A 22,295-nucleotide genomic window follows, 5' to 3' on the forward strand; every position below is an offset into this window, starting at 1 on the left:
GCGTACACCGAATATCCCATATTGTTTATAATTTTATATCCAACACCTAAATATATAATCTCTCCATATATACATTTATTAACTCCTACACTAATATGTTGTTAAATTCAATAACAACAAATGAAGTGACCCTAGACGCAAACAACAATATTATCAAATATATACATCCTTGTATAAACATGACATTATAATTAACAAAGGCCATCAAAGATGCACCCTACACATGCTCCATGTTTTATATATGGCGACTTCCAAAAAAATATATATATTAACATAATAATAGTTCTAAAGTATAATTTACTATCCACAACATTGTGTAGGGTACGCTAGTAATCTACGAAACACTACGAAATAATAGTTCTAAATTGATTGAACTATAAAAAACCTGATTTAAGTTCAACAATTCATACCTTGATGACAAATAAAAACAGAAAATTACGAATGTAGGCATGGAAGTATAATATCAGAGATGATGAGAGGGGTTGATTGAAAAAATAAACCAGAAAGAAAGCAAATAACAGTAACCTCGAAAAAGGCCCAATTAATCTGGACGAGAACTCAAAGATTATCAGCTATGAACGAATCCTTCCATATACCCTAGCTAACTGAATATCTCGTAATGATTGAAGATTTTGTGAATCATTGCTGCTTTGAAGATGATTTTGGCATATGCGATTTGGTGATTTGAATATCTCGTAATATCTCGGTCTTTGCAACGAGCAGCCATCAAACAACCTTTTTCTACTTCCAAATTAAACAAATTATGATGCCCGGATTCGAACCACTAGCTGCTCATTTGCATGTTTTTTATCTATCTATTGTTTTTAATTTTGGTGGGATGTGACATCATATTTATTTAAGATATTTGAATTTAGGTTATTTTTATCTATCTATTGTTTTAATTTTGGTGGGTTGTGGCATCATATTATTTTTTAAAGGTATTTGAATTTAGATTTTTTTTTAAAGTTTTTTTTTAAGTATAATAATAATTTGAGAATTAAGTTTTAATTTTAGTTTTGGTATCATAACCTAAGTGATGCCGCAACGCCTCGTTTTAATAAGAAATGAGAGCTTATAAAATTGGTGCACTAAAAGTATAATGATGATTAAGAGTTTGAAGCCAACGAGTAATCTTCCGTTGAAACTCAACAAAGTGACAAAAGAGCCTCATATTGGCCCTTTGTACCATCTAAAAGAGGAGGAATAATTATTGTTATCAACATTATAAACTGAACAATTGAGACAAAACCTGAATTAAGAAAATAAAATAAAACATTCACATGTTTTTGCAGTCATTTAGTCACTTATTATTTTAAGGGAAATGCTATATTCCGTTTAAATTTAACAAAAAAATAATATATCTAGTGTTTGGATTTGGATGGTTGGTTATCTATTTATATTTGATTTGGATTTTTTTAAAGTCTAAATAAAAAGCCTGGTTACCTGGGTAACTCAATGATAAAAGGTGACTTCATACGTTCGCAATAGCAGACAGTCCTAGATAGCCCAAGCCTACAATCTCCTGTTCGATGGAAAATCTGCTACTCAAAGAATCGCTACGGTAAAACCCGGTTGGGATTGGATTCCAACTTGAATCTTGTGTATCTAGCCCCCCTAATATTTACTTCTCATTCAATAGCTGAACTAAAGCTCGTTGGATTTTATTTTGTAACCTATCTTATTTTGTACTTGAATACATATGATATTTTACTATGTGCTAAAAGTTAGAGGATCCATCCTCGATAAAGAATACAACGATTATGATTAAGGGATCACCAATCTCAAGGCACATGATCAATCAAATAATTTATTAATGCAAGAGAAAGCTGACTCAAAAATCCGTTATAATAATTCTTTATTGATCTCACATCTAAAGCCTATAACCAAACCTTATATTTATAATTTATCCTTAACTTGATGACCAAGACGTTACCATAATAATTATATTACAATTAGGAAACTTGACCAACTTGTCAACTTAGGTCCTTCCATATTCACCAACTTGTGAACACGGTCTGGAATTATAACAATCACCTCCGTAATTTCGGAACCGTAACTGTAACATGATTTTTCTTGTTCTTTAGCCATTGATCGCCTTCGGTTCTTGATCCAGTCCTCCGGGTCACGGTTCAGACCTGATTTCCAGCTTGAAATCGAACTTTGAATCGATTAACCAAGAAAATCAAACAACGGTCTTCTTGTCACTAACTGGGGCAGCAAATATGACTCGGTTTTGGTTCCGCGGTTCCTGGAATTAATAAACAAGATCTGACACGACATCTTGAAGAAATCTGTCGGCGGTCACTAGATCTTCCTCGGCGTCTCTGATCGGTTGACCTTAGATCTCACTCTGTAGATCTCTCCTTGTCAAAAACGATATGCCCTAGATCTCTTCACGATGACGACAAGCTTCCATGTGGCTGCTGGATCTTGATAATAATCCCGGGTACCTCGAGCTTTGGCCACGATTACACCAAGCTCTGATACCACTTAAGGCACATGATCGATCGAATACTTTATTAATGCAAGAGAAAACTGACTCAAAAACTCGTTACAGTAATTCTCTATTGATCTCACATCTAAAGCCTCTAATCAGACTCTATACCTATAACTTAACCCTAACTTGATGACTAAGACATTACCATAATAATCATATTACAATTAGGAAACTAAACCAAATTGACCAACTTGTCAACATAGGTCATTCTATTTTCATCAACTTGTGAACACGATCCAGAATTACCAACAAAAACAAACGTGGCATAGGCACAAAAGGAATGAAGAAAATCCTCGCCGATAAGGGAGGAGAAGTCACTATTGGAACGTTAGAGAGATCCCCATTAGAATATTTCTTTCTTCTAGTATAAATATCCTATGACTTGTATAGAATAGGGGATGAATTGTACTCATTTCGAGATCTTTACTTTCCATAATTAGTCGCCTTTACCATAATATCTATATTCGGCTTGATGAGTTCTGAGGAATTTGTTAGTACCCTATATTTTATATTTGTTCCAAACGTATTAATTTTATATTGATTATTTTGACCATCCACATTACATGCGTTTCAACATGCATGTACGGGTTAGGATTAAGTTCTTTTTTTTTTCAATTATATCCGCTGTTGACCAGTGTTTACAGAATAGGATTAACCGGCAGCTTTACTGATTCATTGATCAAACCTTATTTATGAACCAGCTTATCTATGATATATATAAACGAAAGCTCTAAAATCCTACTTGTCGCACTCTGGTCGCTCCCCACCCTCTATGAAGCCACCAGATTGCATGATTTTTAAATGGTGAATTTAACCCGGTTGTGACCCGATTAGCTTTCACGGGTCATAACACCTCCTTATCCGGTTCCCTTCTCCTCAAACCTGCCATCATCGGCCTTCTTCTCAAACAGACCTAGGGTTAGTTTCTCAAATAAATTCACCATTTTCTTCACAATCCAACGGTTTCACTCACCCAATTCTTCAAATTGTCGCTTGCTGACACCGTATGGACTTAGATCGACATCACAGGAACACGTATGACTACTAGTATCTCTTCAATCTCGATTTATATGTATGTATTGTTTGTTCAATTACTAAATGTGTTTAATCATACATAATATACTACGTTTATGCATTCATATATTATGAGCGCGTATCTCAGCTATTCAGTTTGAACAATTAGGGATTTTATAATATGTGAAACATCTAAATACAATTATTTGTCCTATGAATCTATTGAATCTGTTTCTATTTTTTGTAATGCTTAATAATGGAGAGGATTTCATATGTTATAGCAATGGTTGATCGTCGCGCTTAATTCTGCATGTTTCCCCTTCTCGGTGTTATTCTAGGTGTTGCTTGATGGAGATGAAATAACGATGACAAATGACTAGAGATGAAATAGGAGATAAAGACGTTAAGTTATTTTTTTAATTTAGCTAGATTAAATCAAAACTACGTGATTTAGATAGGTTTTGATATGTAGAATCGTCATTCCAAGTTCCACAAAATAAAATTATATATATATAAATGCAATCTACATTCTATATCGATAATCGATAAGAAGTATAAATATTATTCGGCATGTCTTCAATTATACAAATAAAATATAAATATACAATAGCATTATGTTTTCCTACTTTTTAAATTCCTTTGGAGCCCAAAATCCATGAAATCCAAGAGGAAAATTCAAGTATTTAGGCACTTCCAGTCTTGCCACAACTGCATTTGTCTCCCCAACCTTCTTGGCATCCAATATCACTAGATAACACAATTGTGTTGTAACTGCATACTGCAAACAATTTTCACTAGTTTAGTTTTTCGTTTAAAATAATATTTTCGCAAACAAGTTAATTGCGTACCTCAACCACTAGAAGATATCCATCATCTTCGTCACGCCCCTTTGAGACGAAAATGGGTTCACCAATGAACCGTCGAGTGCCAACCGACCACGTTTGTGTGGAGTTGTTCACGGTGTTGAACTTCACCACTGTATCAAACGGAAAATGTGGCAACTCCTGACGAGAACCTAAAGAAGTTGCTGCGTAAACATACTTGTTGTTTTGTCCACCAAAATCATTATTTATAACTGGGAAATCAGTTGCCTTGTTCCATTGATCGTTAAGAGGATTCACATGACAGTCTTCACAATTTCCGCTTGCATCCAAGTTGATAGAAACTTGGATGAGATGAGGCAACAATTTATCTCCTCCTTTAACATTCATCATCGATGGGTCTAACTTACCACTTTGCCAGTCATATCCTGTTAAACAATTCATTATTGTAAATCATAAAGCTTTTTTTTTTTAAGTTGGTCTTTGGATGTTAATAAATATCATAAAAATTCATGCTTACATCTTAAAAGAAACATACCAAACATCTTTTGAAAATTGAACCACTTATAAGAACAACCGCTAGCTTGTATTTGAATCTTCGTATTCCCATTATGATCGGTTTCTTGGAATGCATTCCCGACATGAAGTACCCACATCTGAGAAGGAGCTTCAATTGGCACTTTCCAATCTCTCCCTCTTTCATGTTCAGGGAAACGAGGCAGTAAATATATAGGAGATGTCGACTTACTAGGATTCACTGACAATGCTGTAATCATCGGAGTAAATCCGCATACTGCTGTCATTGATCCTGCATTAATATTTTCTTTCTTAATTAAAAACCAGATTAACAAATAACAAACAGCTTCTTGTTGACAAATATGTAGTAAACATTTGTATGTGTTTAGTTTTATATATATAAATGAATATATAAGTAAAAGAAAATTACCAGGAATGTCAAGTTTGATTCTATTCCCAAACAATATGTAATGGGAATCTGTAAAAGCCCAATCATGGATCATCAGATGTTCAGGGATTGTGAATTCTTGTTTTTGTAGCATCTTGAAATTATGATCAAATTCTGCAAAATATATAAACTATTTCCTTAAAAGTAGATTAAAACAAAAAAAATATACATATGAAGTATATAAAAGTCTATAATGGAGAATCTAACTGTAGAAACATGTAGTAAAATTTTTTTTAGAGAATTTTAAGTGTTTGTGAGTTGAGTACAGAGAAAATTTAAAGAGATGTTTAAATTTTGAGTAAATTTGAAGGAACACTGTTCATCCTGTATTTATTTTTCAATATATTTAAAAGTGGTTGTGAGTAAAGGAGAAAGAAAAGATAATGCTAAAGATATTAAAAAGTATTATTTAATTATATATGAGAGATAAAATATAGTGTTTTTAATGTAATTATAGAGATAGAGAAGTTGTTAAGGCATGCAACCTAACTTTAACTAATTGTCTAATCACACATGAAATACAAATGAAAATTTGGGTGACAACTTCGCTAACTAAATAATTAGTTATAAAAAAATGTCGACACTAAATTCTAAATAATTAAAAAGACCACCAAATTTAGTTTAACTATAAACCAAAATTTCACATAAATTATCAGTCCAAATATTGCTTAAGCACAAACCAAAATTTAGCCCAAACTTAGAGATAATCAAGTATTCACTTCTAATTTAGCTTAAGCACAAACTCAATTTTCATTCCGATTATAGGGATACCAAAATTTGTTTACAAATTTAGCAAAAGTTGAACTAAATTTAGCTCATTTAAGTTAGACCAAATTTTCATTTATAGTTTAGCTCACGTATAAGCCTAATACTAATCTAGCTAGCTCACGTGAGAACAAATTTTCTACGAATTTAGCTAAGGTGGAATCCTAATTTTCATTCCCAACTTAGCTCAATTTAAGACCAAATTTTCATTTAAAACAGTGTTTTAAAAACCGGCTATCTCGGGCAAGTGGCCGGTATGTTTTAGCCTGTATGTTGGGTGAACAAATTGTAACTTGAACTGTAAATATTGCTGGCAAAACCATTTTATATCACCATACCGGCTTAAGCGCAAGAAAAATTTTATTGTTAAGACTTTAGATCAAAGACTTTTAGTAGCCCATATTTATCTGATATTAAAATTTTTAAACTAGCGGCATTTCCTAAATTGTCGAATCAATTAGCTTTAACCTAGCGGTCTTTCCTATATCATGGAATCATGTACTTTTGCATTATATTTTAAGTTGAAGTTGTATTTTTTATGAAATTATAGGGTTAGCTAGTCATCACAGTTGAACCACTTAGTACAATCGGTTGTACAATTTCTGAACTCGATACTTAAACCTAAGTTTTACTCTAAATTTAGCTCTAGTAAGACTAAGTTTTTTCCAAATATAGCTCAAACATAAATCCAGTTTTCATTCCAAGCTGAGCTTATGTATAAAACAAATTGTCACACCAAATTGAGTTTTAACCAAACTTACACTCTTAATTTATCTTAAGCATAGAAGTCATGGTTAAGGATAATCCAAGTTTCCAAACCAATTTTCACCCAAAATTAGCTCAAGTATCAACCCAATATACTCCAAATTTAGTTCAAGTATAAGCCAAATATAGCTCAGTTGTAAGCCAAATTTTAAATCCAAATTTACTAATATAGCTAAACTATAAGGCTGAGGGTAGTGGGGGGTGGATAGGGGGGGGGGGGGTCCATGTGGCAGCCTAGGTGGCTCGCGCACACCACTACACCACCCAAGTGAACAGGGGCGCGGACGGCCCCCGTGGTCCGGACCACGGGGCTGGTCAAGCTTTTGAGCAAGGGTTGAATCAGTAAATTGGGGGTGGGCAATCAAGCCCCACTACATCCTATGGGGCTTGGTTGAGAGGCTTGATCCAGTGTCATGTCATCGCCTACGTGTCGGGTTTTGATTGGATCATTTGGGGGTCAACTAAGCCCCATTACCCTTAGCCTAAAGGGTGAAGCATGAACCAAAATTTCAATCCAAATGTAGCTTAAAAACCCAAATTTTTACTCCAAATTTAACTTAAGGTTAATAAAAGTTTAACCCTCTATTTAGCTTAAGTTATACCAAATTTTCTCGAAATTTAGTTCTAAGTATAAACCCGATTTTCACTATATATATTTTTTTTGAATAAATGAAATTCACTCTGAATTTTGCTCAAGTATAAACCATTTTTTTACTCTATTTAGTCTAAGGATTAACCAAATTTTTACTTCTAATTTAGCTTAAAAGCATAAATCCAATTTTTATTTGGAGTTTAGCTTAATCATATAAATTTTCATTCTGAATTTTGCTAATGCTAAATTTAAATCAAATTTTCTCTGAACGAAGCTCAAGTACATATAAACACAATTTTCTTACAAAATTACAATTGACTATAAACCAAATTTTCACCCCAAGTTTACTATTTCATTTTCACTTCTAATTTAGGTTAAGTATAATCCAATTTTCACTCTATATCTAGCGAAAGTTGAATCAAATTTTCATTCCAAGTTTTCTAGCAAACAGTTATTGTTGAATATCTAAAACTAGTCTATCATAATTTTATAGATAGTTACATATTTGAAAGATAAAACTCATCATAAAACTTCAATAAATAACAAACATACGCTAATTATCATATCTATAATAATACATATAAACGAAACATTAAAAAACTCTCTGGTTGCTCCCTAGTTTTTCTCAAGCCATTAGATTGCTTTATTTGTAAGTGAAGACTTCTCATACACTTGACCCGAATTCACGGGCATGAGTATCACCAAACCCAGATAGCCTTAAACGGGTTACAACATCTCATTAAATAAAAAATTCATCTCATCAAATATTTGACATGAAAATTCTTTTAAAATAGAGTTATACTAAAAATTAATATCCTATTTTATAAAAAAAAATATTATTCATAATTAAGAAACAATTTTATATTAAAAAAAATAAACGAGTCATGAGTTTCACCAAACCTAGATAGCTTTTAAAACGGGTTATAATATCTAATTTATTTGTGAAAGTCTTTAATCATCAAATCTTAATTACATTATTAACTTGCTTATAATAAATAAAATTAAAAAATCCAAAAGAATCAATATATATATATATATATATATATATATTAGAAACGAATAATGTAAAACAACTTTGTAGTACATGGATAAAAGCTAGTATATATATATATATATATATTCATTTCGGTTAAACTCACTAATTAGAGTTTATTTTAGATAATATATTATGTGTAAAATAATTTTAAAGTATAAAATCGATTCTTTAACAAATATGCGAATTTAAAAATACATATATAGTGGAAATTTAATTACACACAAACATACCGTAGAAGGTGAAATTACTGCGTGGGAGGAGCATATCCTCTGCATTGCATGACATCATAAGAAGTCTATTCCTTGAAGCATCAATCTTATAATGAGACAACAGCCGCTTTGGTGGCATCTTGAAAACCCCTGCGTATAAGCATCCATGACAATATTAAATTGGATTTGATTTGTGAAGAAACACTAAGTGACCCCGGGCAGATTACGGATAATCTGGGGGTTAAGTAATGTTTCCCACGAGGATGAGGTCCAGCAAAGAAAGTTGTTCTTCAGGTGACCTGCAAAACAGACACCGTAAGCTCGTCACTGAGAAGGGGGGGGGGTTCCTCCTTGTGACCACCCTCCGGCGTGAGAATCAGACTAGATTGCTCTGAATATAAGTGTATATTAAGAGATTGCTAGAGAAGATAAGATAATGAGATATCAGATGATGTCCTTACCATTCCAAGGTGTTGGAGTATTTATAGCCGAAGGTAGGTTTCCTAGAAGGTACAGCCGGCTGAATAGTATTCCTGTTCTACCAACAGTGGGCTACGCACAAGCCATGCTGGTTGGTGGATAGGCTGCGGCCGACAGTGACAAGGTCGGCTGTATACTGTTCCTTTACTGCCGGCTATGCACTGTTCCACCAACTGTAGGCTGCGCACGTCCCATACTAAGGGTTGGTGAGTAGGCAGCGGCTAATAGTGACAAACAATACTAGAGGGTGCTCCTCCTCGTACTGTTGTCGGTGAGCTGTCACCCTGTGATTGGTTCATGGGCTGCTCTGGTCAGATCGTCTGTTTTGCCCATACCTTGGTAGGTATAGTACAAAAGATCTTCCAGAAGCATACGGACTGGCTCATTTGGGCGGGAGTATTCCCGCCTTGCTTATTCCTTCAGGTGACTACTGAAGTAGCAAGAGTTAATGCCTTGTGCGTGTAGCCTTGCTATCAGTGCGGGTAGCCTTCCCTGATGGCTTGTATCCGCAACTGCGGGAACAAGTGGGGTACTTCACCATTGGGAGGCTTTCCCTGCGGGTACAGCTGGCGTACTGCGCGTAAGGTCTTATCTGAGCATGGTGGGTCATGCGGAAGCAGTTGGTCGTTGCGCAGACGTCCCTGTTCAAGGTGAGTCTTGCGGGTCCAACTGGGCTCTGCTGGGACCTACCTCTTCAAGTCCCCCCAGTCCAATGTTCTTCTCATGAATTATTAATAAGTGAGGTGAACTTTTGGACTAGCAAGGGGTTTTGAAAAGGGTTTTTAGTTTTAAGGTTTTCCGTGGGGATTCTTCCCGCGATTTTCCTAATGTCACGCAGAAATTCCCGACTTTTCTGCTTGATCTTTGGGTATGAAGCGGGTAGGTCTGTAACCTCCTCGCAAGTCAGGAGCGTTGAGTCCCACTTGTGTGGATTCTCCATGGGGTTTTGGTAGTTTTCAACATAGTGATCAATTATGTTAAAACCACCAATTCCATCTTGGAGTTTCAAACAATATAGTTCTCGACGTTCCCGCCATGCGGGGATGTTATTCCCGTTTCCGCAAGCATGGCCCAGAAGATCCTTCTTGGTTTGAATTCCCTGCGGAGTGCTAAGTATGTGAAGGGTTTTGCCTTGACACTGTACCCGCACTCGTCTTACGGTTACTTTACTTCCAAGGTATTCCTGGCGTCAATTTCCTGCGGGTGCTAAGTATGTGAAGGGTTTTGCCTTAACACTTTACTCGCACCTGTCTTATAGTTACTTGGTTGCCAAGGTAAGGGGTATTTTCCCGCTTTTGAATCTTTTTGAAATTTTGAAATTCGAAGAGTTGATGAAAGGATAAGAACAGTCCAAACTATTGAAACGTCGTCCGACGGTTTCTTCTGACAGTGTCAGGACGTGCAGGAAGTTATGACGACGTGACAGTATATGGTCATTCCAGGCGCTTTTTCAGGCGCGTGGGCGCGAATTTTCGGGCACGTGGCCGCGAAATTACTGGCACGCGTCCTTTCAACAGCTGTTGCCAGCTTGCTTTTTGCCACGTGTCATAGTTTCGTTGCACCTGCGATTTCTCTCTCTTCCGCATTAAATTCATCGCATTAATTGTGATTAGTATATAAAGGGGGAGAGGGTCCTTTGTAATCCACACTTTCACTTTTCTCTTCATCTTCAAAACGATTTCCGGCGAATACTCACCTTTTCAGCCGAGCATTCTCTTGAAATCGTTCTCTTTTTCATACCTGCAAGATGTCTTCTCACGATCTTGAGGCTACAGCCCAGGAGGCTGGGGTGTACGCCGATGACAAGAGTACTGCTGGCGAGTGCCAGTGTGCTCTGCCTGTCGATCTATATCAGTACATCGTCAGGAAGTTCATGCTCGAGTCTCTCGAGCCTGAGTTTCCTGAACCTCATCAGACGGTGTATGATGCCCCCAGAGGCAAGATCACGGTATATGCTGCATTCTTTGTCTATGGGAATCTTAGGTTCCCGTTGATAAAGTTTGTGTACCGTGTCCTAGAGAGGCACGGTGTACACCTGACCGAGGTGCACCCGATGGCGATCGCGAAGATTCGCCACTTCGAGTGGGTGTGCCGGATTCTGGGCGTTGAGCCCTTCGTCGACCGCCTGATGACCTTCTACTCTTGGAGGTGCATCCAGGGGTGGTATACTCTGATAACCCGGATCAAGGGTTTGAAGATTTGCGCAACCGAGCGCAGTCTTCGTTCATGGAAGCGGGAGTTCTTTTTTATCTCCGCTCGCGCCATCCCCCTTGCCATGAAGTTCAAGAATGGGCAAGCACTCCCCAGCCTTCACGCCTCCAACTATCAGGAGGCGGAATGGTTCTCGAAGATATCCCGAGTCCAATCTCCGGTTTACCGCTTTGCGGAGTCCGGGATGGTGATGCTCGGGATGAGCCGGGTGTGGAAGGATGCGGATGCGCAAAAGATCCCGATCGTCCTTGAATACGGTTTGAACTCTGTCCCTTACGGTATGCTCTGTCTTCTTTGTTTATATATGTTTGTCTTCTAACTGTTTTTCTTTTATTTCAGAGGGGAACGACTTGCAGTCGCTCCTGTATCCGCGGGAGGCTGATAGTCCCGCCCGGATGGGTACTCGTGCTCTAGATGAGAATGAGTTGCCCATCCTTGAACAGACGGCGGATCGGTTCGTGGAGGTCTACCCGCCAGGCCACGAGATCCTGAGCGCCAGGCGGCCAGGTAAGGCGTTATTCAACCCTCGACCCCTCAATGCTGAAACCTCTGCTGGAATTCCTCTAATCTTGTGTTCTGATGAGGAATCCGCAGATAGTCCTTCGTTGGTGCGGAAGAAGAAGGCTGCTGGCGGGAAGGGGAAGGCGAAGGTGGCCTCCACTGCCGATCCGGTGCCTCGGTCTGATTCAGAGACCGAGAGCGAGGAGGTGGCGGGGAACCCCGGTGGTGATAAGACCACTGCTCCGGAGGCTGCGACGACTGTCACCTCCGGAGAGCCCAGGATGACAACGGTGAGCGGCGTGAAGAGGCCGGCTCCATCGGGTTCATCCCCGCCTGTCAGCACTTTTAGGCTCAAGAAAACCCGTAAGTACAAACTTTATTTTTAACTTCATAATGTCTTTACGCTTTTCTTTGTAAATAGAAAAGGTTTTGATACTTGTATTTTTTCTTTTTTGTAGGTTGTGCATCGGGTCTTCACGGAAACGTCTTATGACGATGCCATGAGCACAGCCCTCAACGCTTCTCATGAGGATGGGGAAAAGGCCGGCTTCCTGCTTGGTCTAGGGTTTGTTGAGAAAGGCATCCCGCCTTCCAACTTCCCTTTGTATGATGTGGATACTGAAGCTGTTTATGACCAAGCAGTGAATCAGTATGCCGCCTTCCCGCATCCAGTGGTGGAGAAGGTGAACGAAGTCGCTGCTGCTGATGATGGGCTAGCTATCCTTAAAGCTTTCCTTGAACCACCACGCTCTACTGATGGAGCGGGTCCAAGTGGAAGTGGTCCCGAAGCTTGATCCTGAAGATCCCTTTCCACCATTAGCGTAGATTTTTGTTTGTATAGCTTCTTTTGTATGCGGGTATGCAGCCAGCAATCTTTGTAATATTTGAATTTTGATGAAATAAAGATTGTGTTAATTCCTTGCCTTGTTTATTTTACGCATGTTTTGATTTAACTTAGCAATTTCTTTAGTACTTAGATAAGTTAACTTTTTAACGTGGCAAATTATAAGTTCGTTTCGCTTCCTCTTTCATGATTGTGCGGGTATGACCGTCACTTACACTTAGTAGGATGGCTTAACTTTACTTATATCTGACCTGCGTGGAAGTTTTCCTCATCTTTTCCTTTGAAATTTTCTAAGTGTTTAGAATAAGTTAACCTTTGAACGTGGTAGATAATAGGTTGAAGTTTTGCCTCCTTGTTCGTGATTGTGCGGGTAAGACCGTCACTTGCACTTAGGATGGCTAAACTTGGCCTACATCTGACCTGCGTGTAGGTTTTCCTTAAAACTTTTGAAATTTTTACCGTTTTGTGTTTATGCGGGTTTTGCCGCCTTCCACACGTAACAACTTCTTCCCATATTTATGCGGTGAATACCGGCACATCAGTGTGGGAAGTTCATAAGTATAAAGGTAAGGCTATCAACACATTGTGAAAGGAGAATCATTTCCATTAGAAGTGGCTCTAAGACTTTTCTTTACAAGTTTGGAATTGATCTACATATAACATTTGCGTAATTGAGCTCCATTCCATGTTCTTGGGATGGGAGTGCCATCGAGCCTTTCGAGCCGGTATGCGCCCTTTCCAAGAACTTCTTTGATAGTGTATGGCCCTTCCCAGACCGGGGCCAGTTTTCCTGGGCGTTGTTGGTTCGAAGCCTCGTTGTTACGCATATGTAGTCTCCTACATTGAAGTTGCAGAGTTTTACCCGCGTGTTGTAGTACTTTTGCATTTGTCGCTTGTAGTTCTCTTCACGCACTACGGCTAAGTCTCTGCGTTCTTCGGTTAGCATAAGGTCTAACCGTCTTTCCGCATCATTGTCTTCTGGCTGAATCAAGACCCTTGGTGAGGGTAAACCAATTTCGACCGGGACCATGGCTTCAGTGCCATAAGTGAGACTGAACGGGGTTTCTCCCGTACTGGCCTTTTTCAGCGTTCTGTTTGCCCAAAGGACGTGCGGAAGCTCGTCCACCCAGCCGGATCTGTGTTCCAAGAGTCTTTTCTTTATGCCTTCGGCGATGCTCTTATTTGCTCTTTCTACCTCACCATTACCCTGCGGGTGCGCCACTGAGGTAAAAGTGTGGGTGATTTGAAGTTCTTCCAGCCACTTTTGTAGCTTCTTGTCAGCAAAGTTGGTGCCGTTATCGCTCACCAAATTCTGTGGAAGTCCAAAACGACAAATAATAAATTCCCAAATAAAGTTTTTGATATGTTTCGCGGTTGTTTGGGCTAAGGGTTTTGCTTCTATCCACTTGGTGAAGTAGTCGATGGCTACCACTAGGAACTGAACGTTTCCTGCTGCTGTAGGAAATGGGCCTGTCACATCGATGGCCCACTTCTGAAATGGCCATGAAGAGGTGACTGGAACAAGTTCATTCTTCGGGCGGTGCGTGTTGGGTGCGTAGAGCTGACAAGACCTGCATTTTCTGATGTATGCCAGCGCATCCGTATGCATCCCCGGCCAAAAGTATCCCGCGTTGTTTAGCTTAGCTACAACAGCGCGTGGACCTGCGTGTACTCCACAGATGCCTTCGTGTACTTCCCTTAGGAGGTAGTCAGCATCTTGGTTGTCCACACATCTTAAGAGTGGGCCAAGAAAGTTACGTCTGTAAAGGATGTCATCGATGAGTTGATAATTCAGTGCTTTACAGCGTAGTTTTCTTGCCTATGTTTTTTACTCTGGTAGTGTACCTGCCGCAAGGTATTTTATTATTGGTGTCATCCACGTTTCTGTGCCGGTTTGGATGACACAAATTTCCTTGTGTGGGACCGAAGGTGCCTCGAGGAGTTCAATGCGGATGTCCTTTCCCAACTGGGTGAAGGCTAATGATGCAAGCTTGCTTAACGCATCCGCAGATTTGTTTTCACTACGCTTGACGTGTATGACTTTGCAATCGTTAAAATCGCGCATAAGGGTTTTTGCTTGTGCGAGGTACAGGGCCATTGTGTCGTTCACGGCCGTGTACGTCCCGTTGATTTGATTGGCTACTAACATGGAATCCACGTGGGCTTCCAAGTGTTTCACTCCCATCTTACGCGCAATTCTCAGCCCGGCCAAGAATGCTTCATACTCGGCTTCGTTATTCGTACTTGGAAAATCCAGTCGAATAGCGTAAGTGTATTCTTGGCCTGCCGGGTTGGTTAGTTTCAGCCCTGCGCCTGAACCCTCGTTACTGGCTGCTCCATCAGTGTAGAGTCGCCAGACATCATTGATGTCCTGTGCTGGAGAGGGTTGAGCCTCTTCCTGGCACTCTTTTTCCCGCGATGCAGGCACTTCCGCAATAAAGTCGGCCAAAACCTGGCCTTTTATGGCTGGTCTTGGCTTATACTTTATCGCGTATTCCCCCAACTCAATTGCCCATTTGGCTAGGCGTCCCGATAACTCGGGGTTGCGTAGAACGTTTGCAAGTTTGAAGTTGGAGAGAATGGTGATTGGGTGATCCTGGAAATATCGTCTTAACCTGCGTGAAGCGTGTATAAGTGCTAAGACTAATTTTTCGAGGGTAGAGTACCGGGTTTCTACGTCTGTTAGGATACGGCTGACATAATAGATTGGCATCTGGGTGCCTTTCCGTTCAACTAGCAGGACCGCCCCGGTTGCTCTATCTGTTGCGGAAAGGTATAGGATTAACCCCTCCCCCGCTTCTGGTGCCGTGAGCGTTGGGAGTTCGATCAAGCGTGACCGAATCTCCTGAAAAGCTGCTTCCGCTTCTGGTGTCCAGCGGAAGTGCGTTTTCTTTAAACAGTTTCTCAACGTTGACACGAAAGGAAACGACTTATCCGCGTGGTTTGCCAAAAAGCGATTAAGTGCGACTAGTCGTCCATTCAGTGTCTGAGCCTGTTTGATGGTAGTAGGTGATTCCATTTTGATAATGGCTTCGACCTTTTCAGGGTTCGCTCTGAAGCCATCTTTAGTGACGATGACCCCCAAGAACTTCCCTTCTTCCATTCTAAAGGCACACTTGCTCGGGTTGAGCTTCATGTTTATCTTCCTGAGGGTGTTGAAGGTTTCTTCGATGTCTTTCAACATCGCTTCTGCGTCAGGGCTTTTGATGACCAAGTCATCCATGTAGACTTCCAAGTTCCTCCCAATTTGGGCATGAAACTGGTTGTCCATCAGGCGTTGGTATGTGGACCCGGCATTCTTAAGTCCAAATGGCATCATTTGATAACAAAATGTACCATCGGGCGTCCGAAAAGCGGTTTTGTCCTGATCATCAACGGCCATGTGGATTTGATGGTATCCCTTATACGCATCCAGGAAGCATTTAAGGCGAAACGGTGCTAACGAATCCACCTTAAGATCAATTTCGGGTAACGGATAACAATCTTTGGGGCATGCTTTGTTTAAGTCCTTGAAATCTATGCACATGCGCCATTGTTTGTTATTCTTCGATACCATAACGGGATTTCAAACCCATGTTTGATATCTGCTAACGCGTACGATGCCTGCGTCAAGGAGTTCCTTGACTTGGGTTCTACACGCGTTAGTTTGTTCTGGCCCCATTACTCTGCCCTTTTGTACGACTGGCGTAACAGCCGGATCGCATTTGAGCTAATGCTCTGCCTTACTTCGGGGTACACCAGTCATGTCAGCTGGTGTCCACGCGAAGATGTCAGCGTTTTTCTGTAGTAAGCGTTTGAGTAAGGTGCGGTGGGATCAACAACTGTTGGGCCAATGGTAACGGCCTGGTCAGGGTATTTGCCGTTGAAGGCCCATCTTTCCGGTTCGGTGATGGTTGGTTTAGCCATCTTTGGTTTGGGTTTAGATGAGACAGATGCTATGCATACCTGGGGAATGCCGGTGATCATCGCTACACCCTCAGCTGTTGGCCATCCCATCATGCCGTGGACTGAAGATACCACGGCGTTGAATCTTGCCATCCCGTCTCTTCCGAAGAGAATGTCGTATGTGCGGTGTGGCTTCCTCATCACGACAAAATCCACGTCTTCAGTGCGTGAGTGATTCCCGTCCGTAAGAGTGACGGGGAAAGATAGGATACCCAGGGGGTGTTGGTGCTGCCGTCGAACCCTTCCATCGAGGCGTAGATCGTTTCCAGGCGTTCCTTGTCTTCGTCATCTAGCTTGTCGAAGAACTGCCTGTACATCACCGTTGACGAGGCGCCGTTATCAGCAAGAGTGCGGGAAGTGATGTAGTGCCCCAGCTGGCTTTTGATGACAATAGGGCCTTCTTTGCTGGGTCCTCCTGGCACTCGCGGGAAGCGCACCTCAGCTTCCTTCCACGCGCATGGTTCTGTCGCTCGCCTTTTTCTTCCTCTGATGTTGCCATGAACCATGTTGATGCTGATGTCAACGGGCTTTCGTCCGTTGCCCCTGTACCGGTTATCATTCCTTCCTCCCTTCTTGATTGATGCCACAAGGTGTGCAAGTCTTCCATCCTTGACGAATGTTTCAACAATATCCTTCAAGGATGTACACTCCTCCGTACTATGACCTTTTGTCCCGTGGAAATCACAGGATTTGCCTTGATCTGCATTAGGTCGCTGCCGGATCATTGGAGCTTTTGGCCATGGTAGTTTTTCGGTGGCAAATATCTCCGTGACGCTTTTGGTGAGTGGCGTCCACCGGTGTTTTCGGCTTGAAGGGTGTGTGTTATCCCTTCCGCCAACAAGAGAGCGAGAGCTGGATGAGGTGTCAAAGTTTACCCTTGACTGCCAAATACCAAGCTTCCTCTTTTTGTTCTGCCGGGCGATCCGAACATTGTTTTCTCTAGTCCTTTGCGTGTAGAGGTGTGTACTCTGGGGAAGATCCCTTCCCAGTTGCTTCTCCGTCTCGGCAAAGCGCTTGGCCGCCGTCATGATGGCATCCCATGTGGACGGCATGCCGTCCTTACCCGTCAATGTGCGGATAAGCTCTGGGTATTCGGCGCCCTGGATGAAAGCGGCGCGAACAAGATCTTCACTTATGTTGCCCAGACTTAGCTTTTTGGAGTTGAAGCGAGTGATGAAGTCTAGTAAAGATTCATCCTCCTCTCTAACGCAGTTGAGGATCGTCCACTGTTCTTCAGTATATTTCCTCTGTTGGCTGAAGTGTTGGCTGAACTTGTTCTGAAAGTCCGCCCAATCATAGATGTGGTGGGCCGGTAAACGATCGAACCATGCCCTGGCCGCTCCAACCAGAGTCATCTGGAACATATAACACCACGTGGGTTCCGTCCAGTTACTGACGATTGCCCCCGCAATGAATCTGTTCAAGTGGTCGTCTGGGTCGGATAGACCATCATAAGTGCCGATGTTGGACATTTGTTTGGCACTTCTCGGGGCGATTGCTTCCGCAATGTCCCTTGCAAACTTGGACTTTCCCGCATTTGCAGCAGTTGGCCTAAAGGTTTTGGAGAAGTCACGTGGGTTTCTCCCCGCATTCGTTGGTTTAAAGGTTTCTCCAAAATTCCTTGCCGGCTGGAAGTCCGTTTCCTTACGCTTCCCTTTTGCCTTATGGCGAGGGTTTGCGTCGATATCGGATTCTTCCCGCTCATCGTCCGAGTACTCGCACTCACTGTTCATGTTGAGATGTTGGCGAGTACTGCCGAATTCGTCAGCCTGTTGAAGTGAACGCAAGCGTTCATCCAACTCAGCTTGGAACTCTTTCTGACGTGCTTCGGCCCACGCCTTAACTTGATCGAGTGTTTGGCGAGGGACCCTCGTCCGTTTCTCCAACTGGGCATCAGTGAACCCCAGTGAAATATTGTTTACTGCACTTGTCCCGGCTTGGGTAACCGGGGTAGTGTTCGTAAAATTTGTATAACCGCCGGAGTTCCCCCCAGTTGCTGGGGTTGTGGTTACCGGGGTTTCTTGGTCGCTTACTGGCCTTGGGACCGGAGTAACGTTAACCATTTCTTCAGAAATTTTGAAAAAACTAAGAATTAGTTCTAGCTTTTATGCACGGATGGCGCCAATGAAGAAACACTAAGTGACCCCGGGCAGATTACGGATAATCTGGGGTTAAGTAATGTTTCCCACGAGGATGAGGTCCAGCAAAGAAAGTTGTTCTTCAGGTGACCTGCAAAACAGACACCGTAAGCTCGTCACTGAGAAGGGGGGGGGTTCCTCCTTGTGACCACCCTCCGGCGTGAGAATCAGACTAGATTGCTCTGAATATAAGTGTATATTAAGAGATTGCTAGAGAAGATAAGATAATGAGATATCAGATGATGTCCTTACCATTCCAAGGTGTTGGAGTATTTATAGCCGAAGGTAGGTTTCCTAGAAGGTACAGCCGGCTGAATAGTATTCCCGTTCTACCAACAGTGGGCTACGCACAAGCCATGCTGGTTGGTGGATAGGCTGCGGCCGACAGTGACAAGGTCGGTTGTATACTGTTCCTTTACTGCCGGCTATGCATTGTTCCACCAACTGTAGGCTGCGCACGTCCCATAGTAAGGGTTGGTGAGTAGGCAGCGGCTAATAGTGACAAACAATACTAGAGGGTGCTCCTCCTCGTACTGTTGTCGGTGAGCTGTCACCCTGTGATTGGTTCATGGGCTGCTCTGGTCAGATCGTCTGTTTTGCCCATACCTTGGTAGGTATAGTACAAAAGATCTTCCAGAAGCATACGGACTGGCTCATTTGGGCGGGAGTATTCCCGCCTTGCTCATTCCTTTAGGTGACTACTGAAGTAGCAAGAGTTAATGCCTTGTGCGTGTAGCCTTGCTATCAGTGCGGGTAGCCTTCCCTGATGGCTTGTATCCGCAACTGCGGGAACAAGCGGGTTATTTCACCATTGGGAGGCTTTCTCTGCGGGTACAGCTGGCGTACTGCGCGTAAGGTCTTCTCTGAGCATGGTGGGTCCTGCTGAAACAGTTGGTCATTGCGCAGACGTCCCTGTTCAAGGTGAGTCTTGCCGGTCCAACTGGGCTCTGCTGGGACCTACCTCTTCAATTTGAGTTTGAGTTTAGTAAATAATAAAATATTAACATGTTTTTAAAAGCATAGTTAATAAACTTGAAAAGACGCATGAAATGTGTAAATATTTAAACAATTTAATTGATTCCACTAGTAGTACCTTGGCAATTATTTTTGTTGGTCATTTAAAAAAAATAATACATAACAGTTTTAGAATTCACTAAAAATTTTGTTTGGTGTTTTTTTTAACAATAAAATTTTGATGGGTGTTCTAGAAAAGGGTTCGTGAAAGCGTGAATCATCTTTTTTATTATGTGCTAAATAGTTTTACCTTTTTATTAATTAGGTTTTTTTTTCTAAAAGCTCTATTCAGACTAAAATAATAATAATAATAATAATAATAATAATAATAATAATAATAATAATAAACAAATTACTAAAATAACTTATATAAAACATAAAAAAAATTCCACCACTTATGAGTATTGGACCCAAGACCATTGGTTTAATGGACTAACAATCTTTTTATATCGACAATAAGATAATAAGATATTTTGAAAGATTATATTTTAAAACAAAATTATATATAAAATATATTAATTTTCTTTTAAAAACTACGGGATGGAAGACCGGGCCTGGGTTTGTCGTCCACCTTGATTTTTCTTTAAGTCGGCCCTGATGAGTGCACATTATTTTCTTGTCGTAGTTTAAAAGCGGGAAATAGATAAGTGTGTGAAGTATAAATATTCTTACCATAGAGTATTGGCTTCAATATGCTTGCAGCAAGGTCTAATATATCTTCACCACCCACCATTGATGTGGATAATTCATCAACACCATTGATAAAATTAAACTTCCCAATAGTATCCAACGATCTAGAATCAATCTCGTAAGGTTCTCCACCTTCCCACAAGCAAAACAGCCTTCCACCCCATCTTAACACACTAGTATTAGCAACATTTTTCATGACTTTAGTATTCCCAATCTTCTCCCCATTCTTAAGCACCGAAAACGGCCCACGGTGGGTGAACCGCCACTCACCCGTTTCACGGTTATGCTCCTCCACTTGAGCCGCGGTCTCAATGTATTTAGCCATGAACCTGACCTCACCTTTGACCCCATCAATTGTGAATGCTCTAAGGTACCCATGACCATCTAGAGGGTGCACCGTTGATCCGTGATCATCCTTAAATAAGCCCGGTCCGGTTAGATAATATGTTCCTAACGGGAAATCCGACGGTATGGAGCCCTCAACAACACGCAAGGTGATTGGGTTAGTAGTTTCTGAACGTTGGGACACAAACAAAAACTGATAGTCCCAGTAGGCTGCTATTTTTTCTTCTTCAACCGAAGTTGTTACTTGTTGATTTGGTATAGCTATGGATATGTCACGGGCGATATGATCGGGGAAGGAGATTGCACGAGCTGGTGAGAGTTTTATCGCCGGAGACGATAGTATCAAGGGGGAGAAGTTGAATGTTTTGGACTGCATTTTTGTCTAAGGTGGTATTATTAATAGCAAATAGCCAAATAGAAATATAAGTAGCAAGAGTCTTTGATTTATATGTAAGCTGAATTAGTTATACATATAATTTTATTGGTTTTACTTAAAGACATCTATACCCTTCATGGCTTCATTCTTAATTTGATTTAATTACAAATTTCGAAAAAGCTTATTTCGTAGCAACTAGTGAGGGGTTGTTGATTCAAATTAAATATTAGTCTCATAAGAAAACATGTGTATGGATTTATTTTATTGCTTTCTTAATAATAGATGATGGTTTATTTATTTTTTAATAGTCAACGAATTCTTTAAATGTGTTACTGGTTTTATTCATCACACGATACCCTCGTCTTTTGATATGGGAAAAACACTTACTTGAGGTCAACGTCTATATATATATATATATATATATATATATATATATATATATAGGTATTGGATCATTTCAGAAGTTTTTTAACAGCGAGAAGTACGAGAAGTGAAGGTGCAACTCTATTAATCCTTAATTCACTCCCTTTATTATGATGTTACCTACATGTATGTAGGTTGGTTGTATTTATGTCTTAGTTACACACATTCAAACCTACCTATACACATATACATGCTTACCTACACACATTCTATACGTAAAATTGATACATTTTGAAATTCATGTACGAGACATAGGCTAAGAAAAGACGAATTGCTTTGAGCCTAGCCACAGGTGCATAAGTTTCATCATAATCAAGAGCATCACGTTGAGAGAAACCCTGCACAACTAATCTTGCTTGGTTTCTTATAATTATCCCCTTATCATCTTTCTTGTTTCTGAAAACCCATTTGGTCCCAATTGGTCTCTTGTTCGGTGGTATCTTGACCAGTCTCCAAACATGAAGTTTCTTGAACTGTAACAACTCCTCTTACATAGCTTCAATCCACGAGTTTTCTTTCAGGGCTATCTTGTAGTCCTTCAAGGCTCAACCTATGAAATAAAACATGCAAAAAGACATCTTTTAATGGTACCGGATTTACTCCTTGTTTGGATGCCAGCAGATGGAGATCCTATGATGTTCTCTGTGGGATGACGTCGGTGAATG

At 40.7% G+C, this 22,295-nt stretch overlaps 1 protein-coding gene across 1 annotated transcript; it reads right to left on the reverse strand.

The window, feature by feature from the left end:
• Nucleotides 1-4,126: 4,126 nt before the first annotated feature.
• LOC143597078 (carotenoid cleavage dioxygenase 7, chloroplastic-like) lies at nucleotides 4,127-21,306 on the reverse strand. The gene is made up of 6 exons (XM_077075679.1): nucleotides 20,469-21,306; nucleotides 8,685-8,813; nucleotides 5,279-5,410; nucleotides 4,871-5,140; nucleotides 4,360-4,760; nucleotides 4,127-4,289 (listed from the first exon to the last, which is right to left on the reverse strand). The coding sequence occupies exons 1-6, from the start codon at nucleotides 21,205-21,207 to the stop codon at nucleotides 4,134-4,136; spliced, it is 1,827 nt and encodes a 608-aa protein (XP_076931794.1). The 5' UTR covers nucleotides 21,208-21,306; the 3' UTR covers nucleotides 4,127-4,133.
• Between the last annotated feature and the right edge of the window lie 989 nt (nucleotides 21,307-22,295).

This window comes from Bidens hawaiensis, unplaced genomic scaffold (assembly GCF_021521415.1).
Source record: "Bidens hawaiensis isolate Kalapana, Puna unplaced genomic scaffold, B.hawaiensis_p1.1 tig00047550_1, whole genome shotgun sequence".
Classification (NCBI taxonomy): domain Eukaryota; kingdom Viridiplantae; phylum Streptophyta; class Magnoliopsida; order Asterales; family Asteraceae; genus Bidens; species Bidens hawaiensis.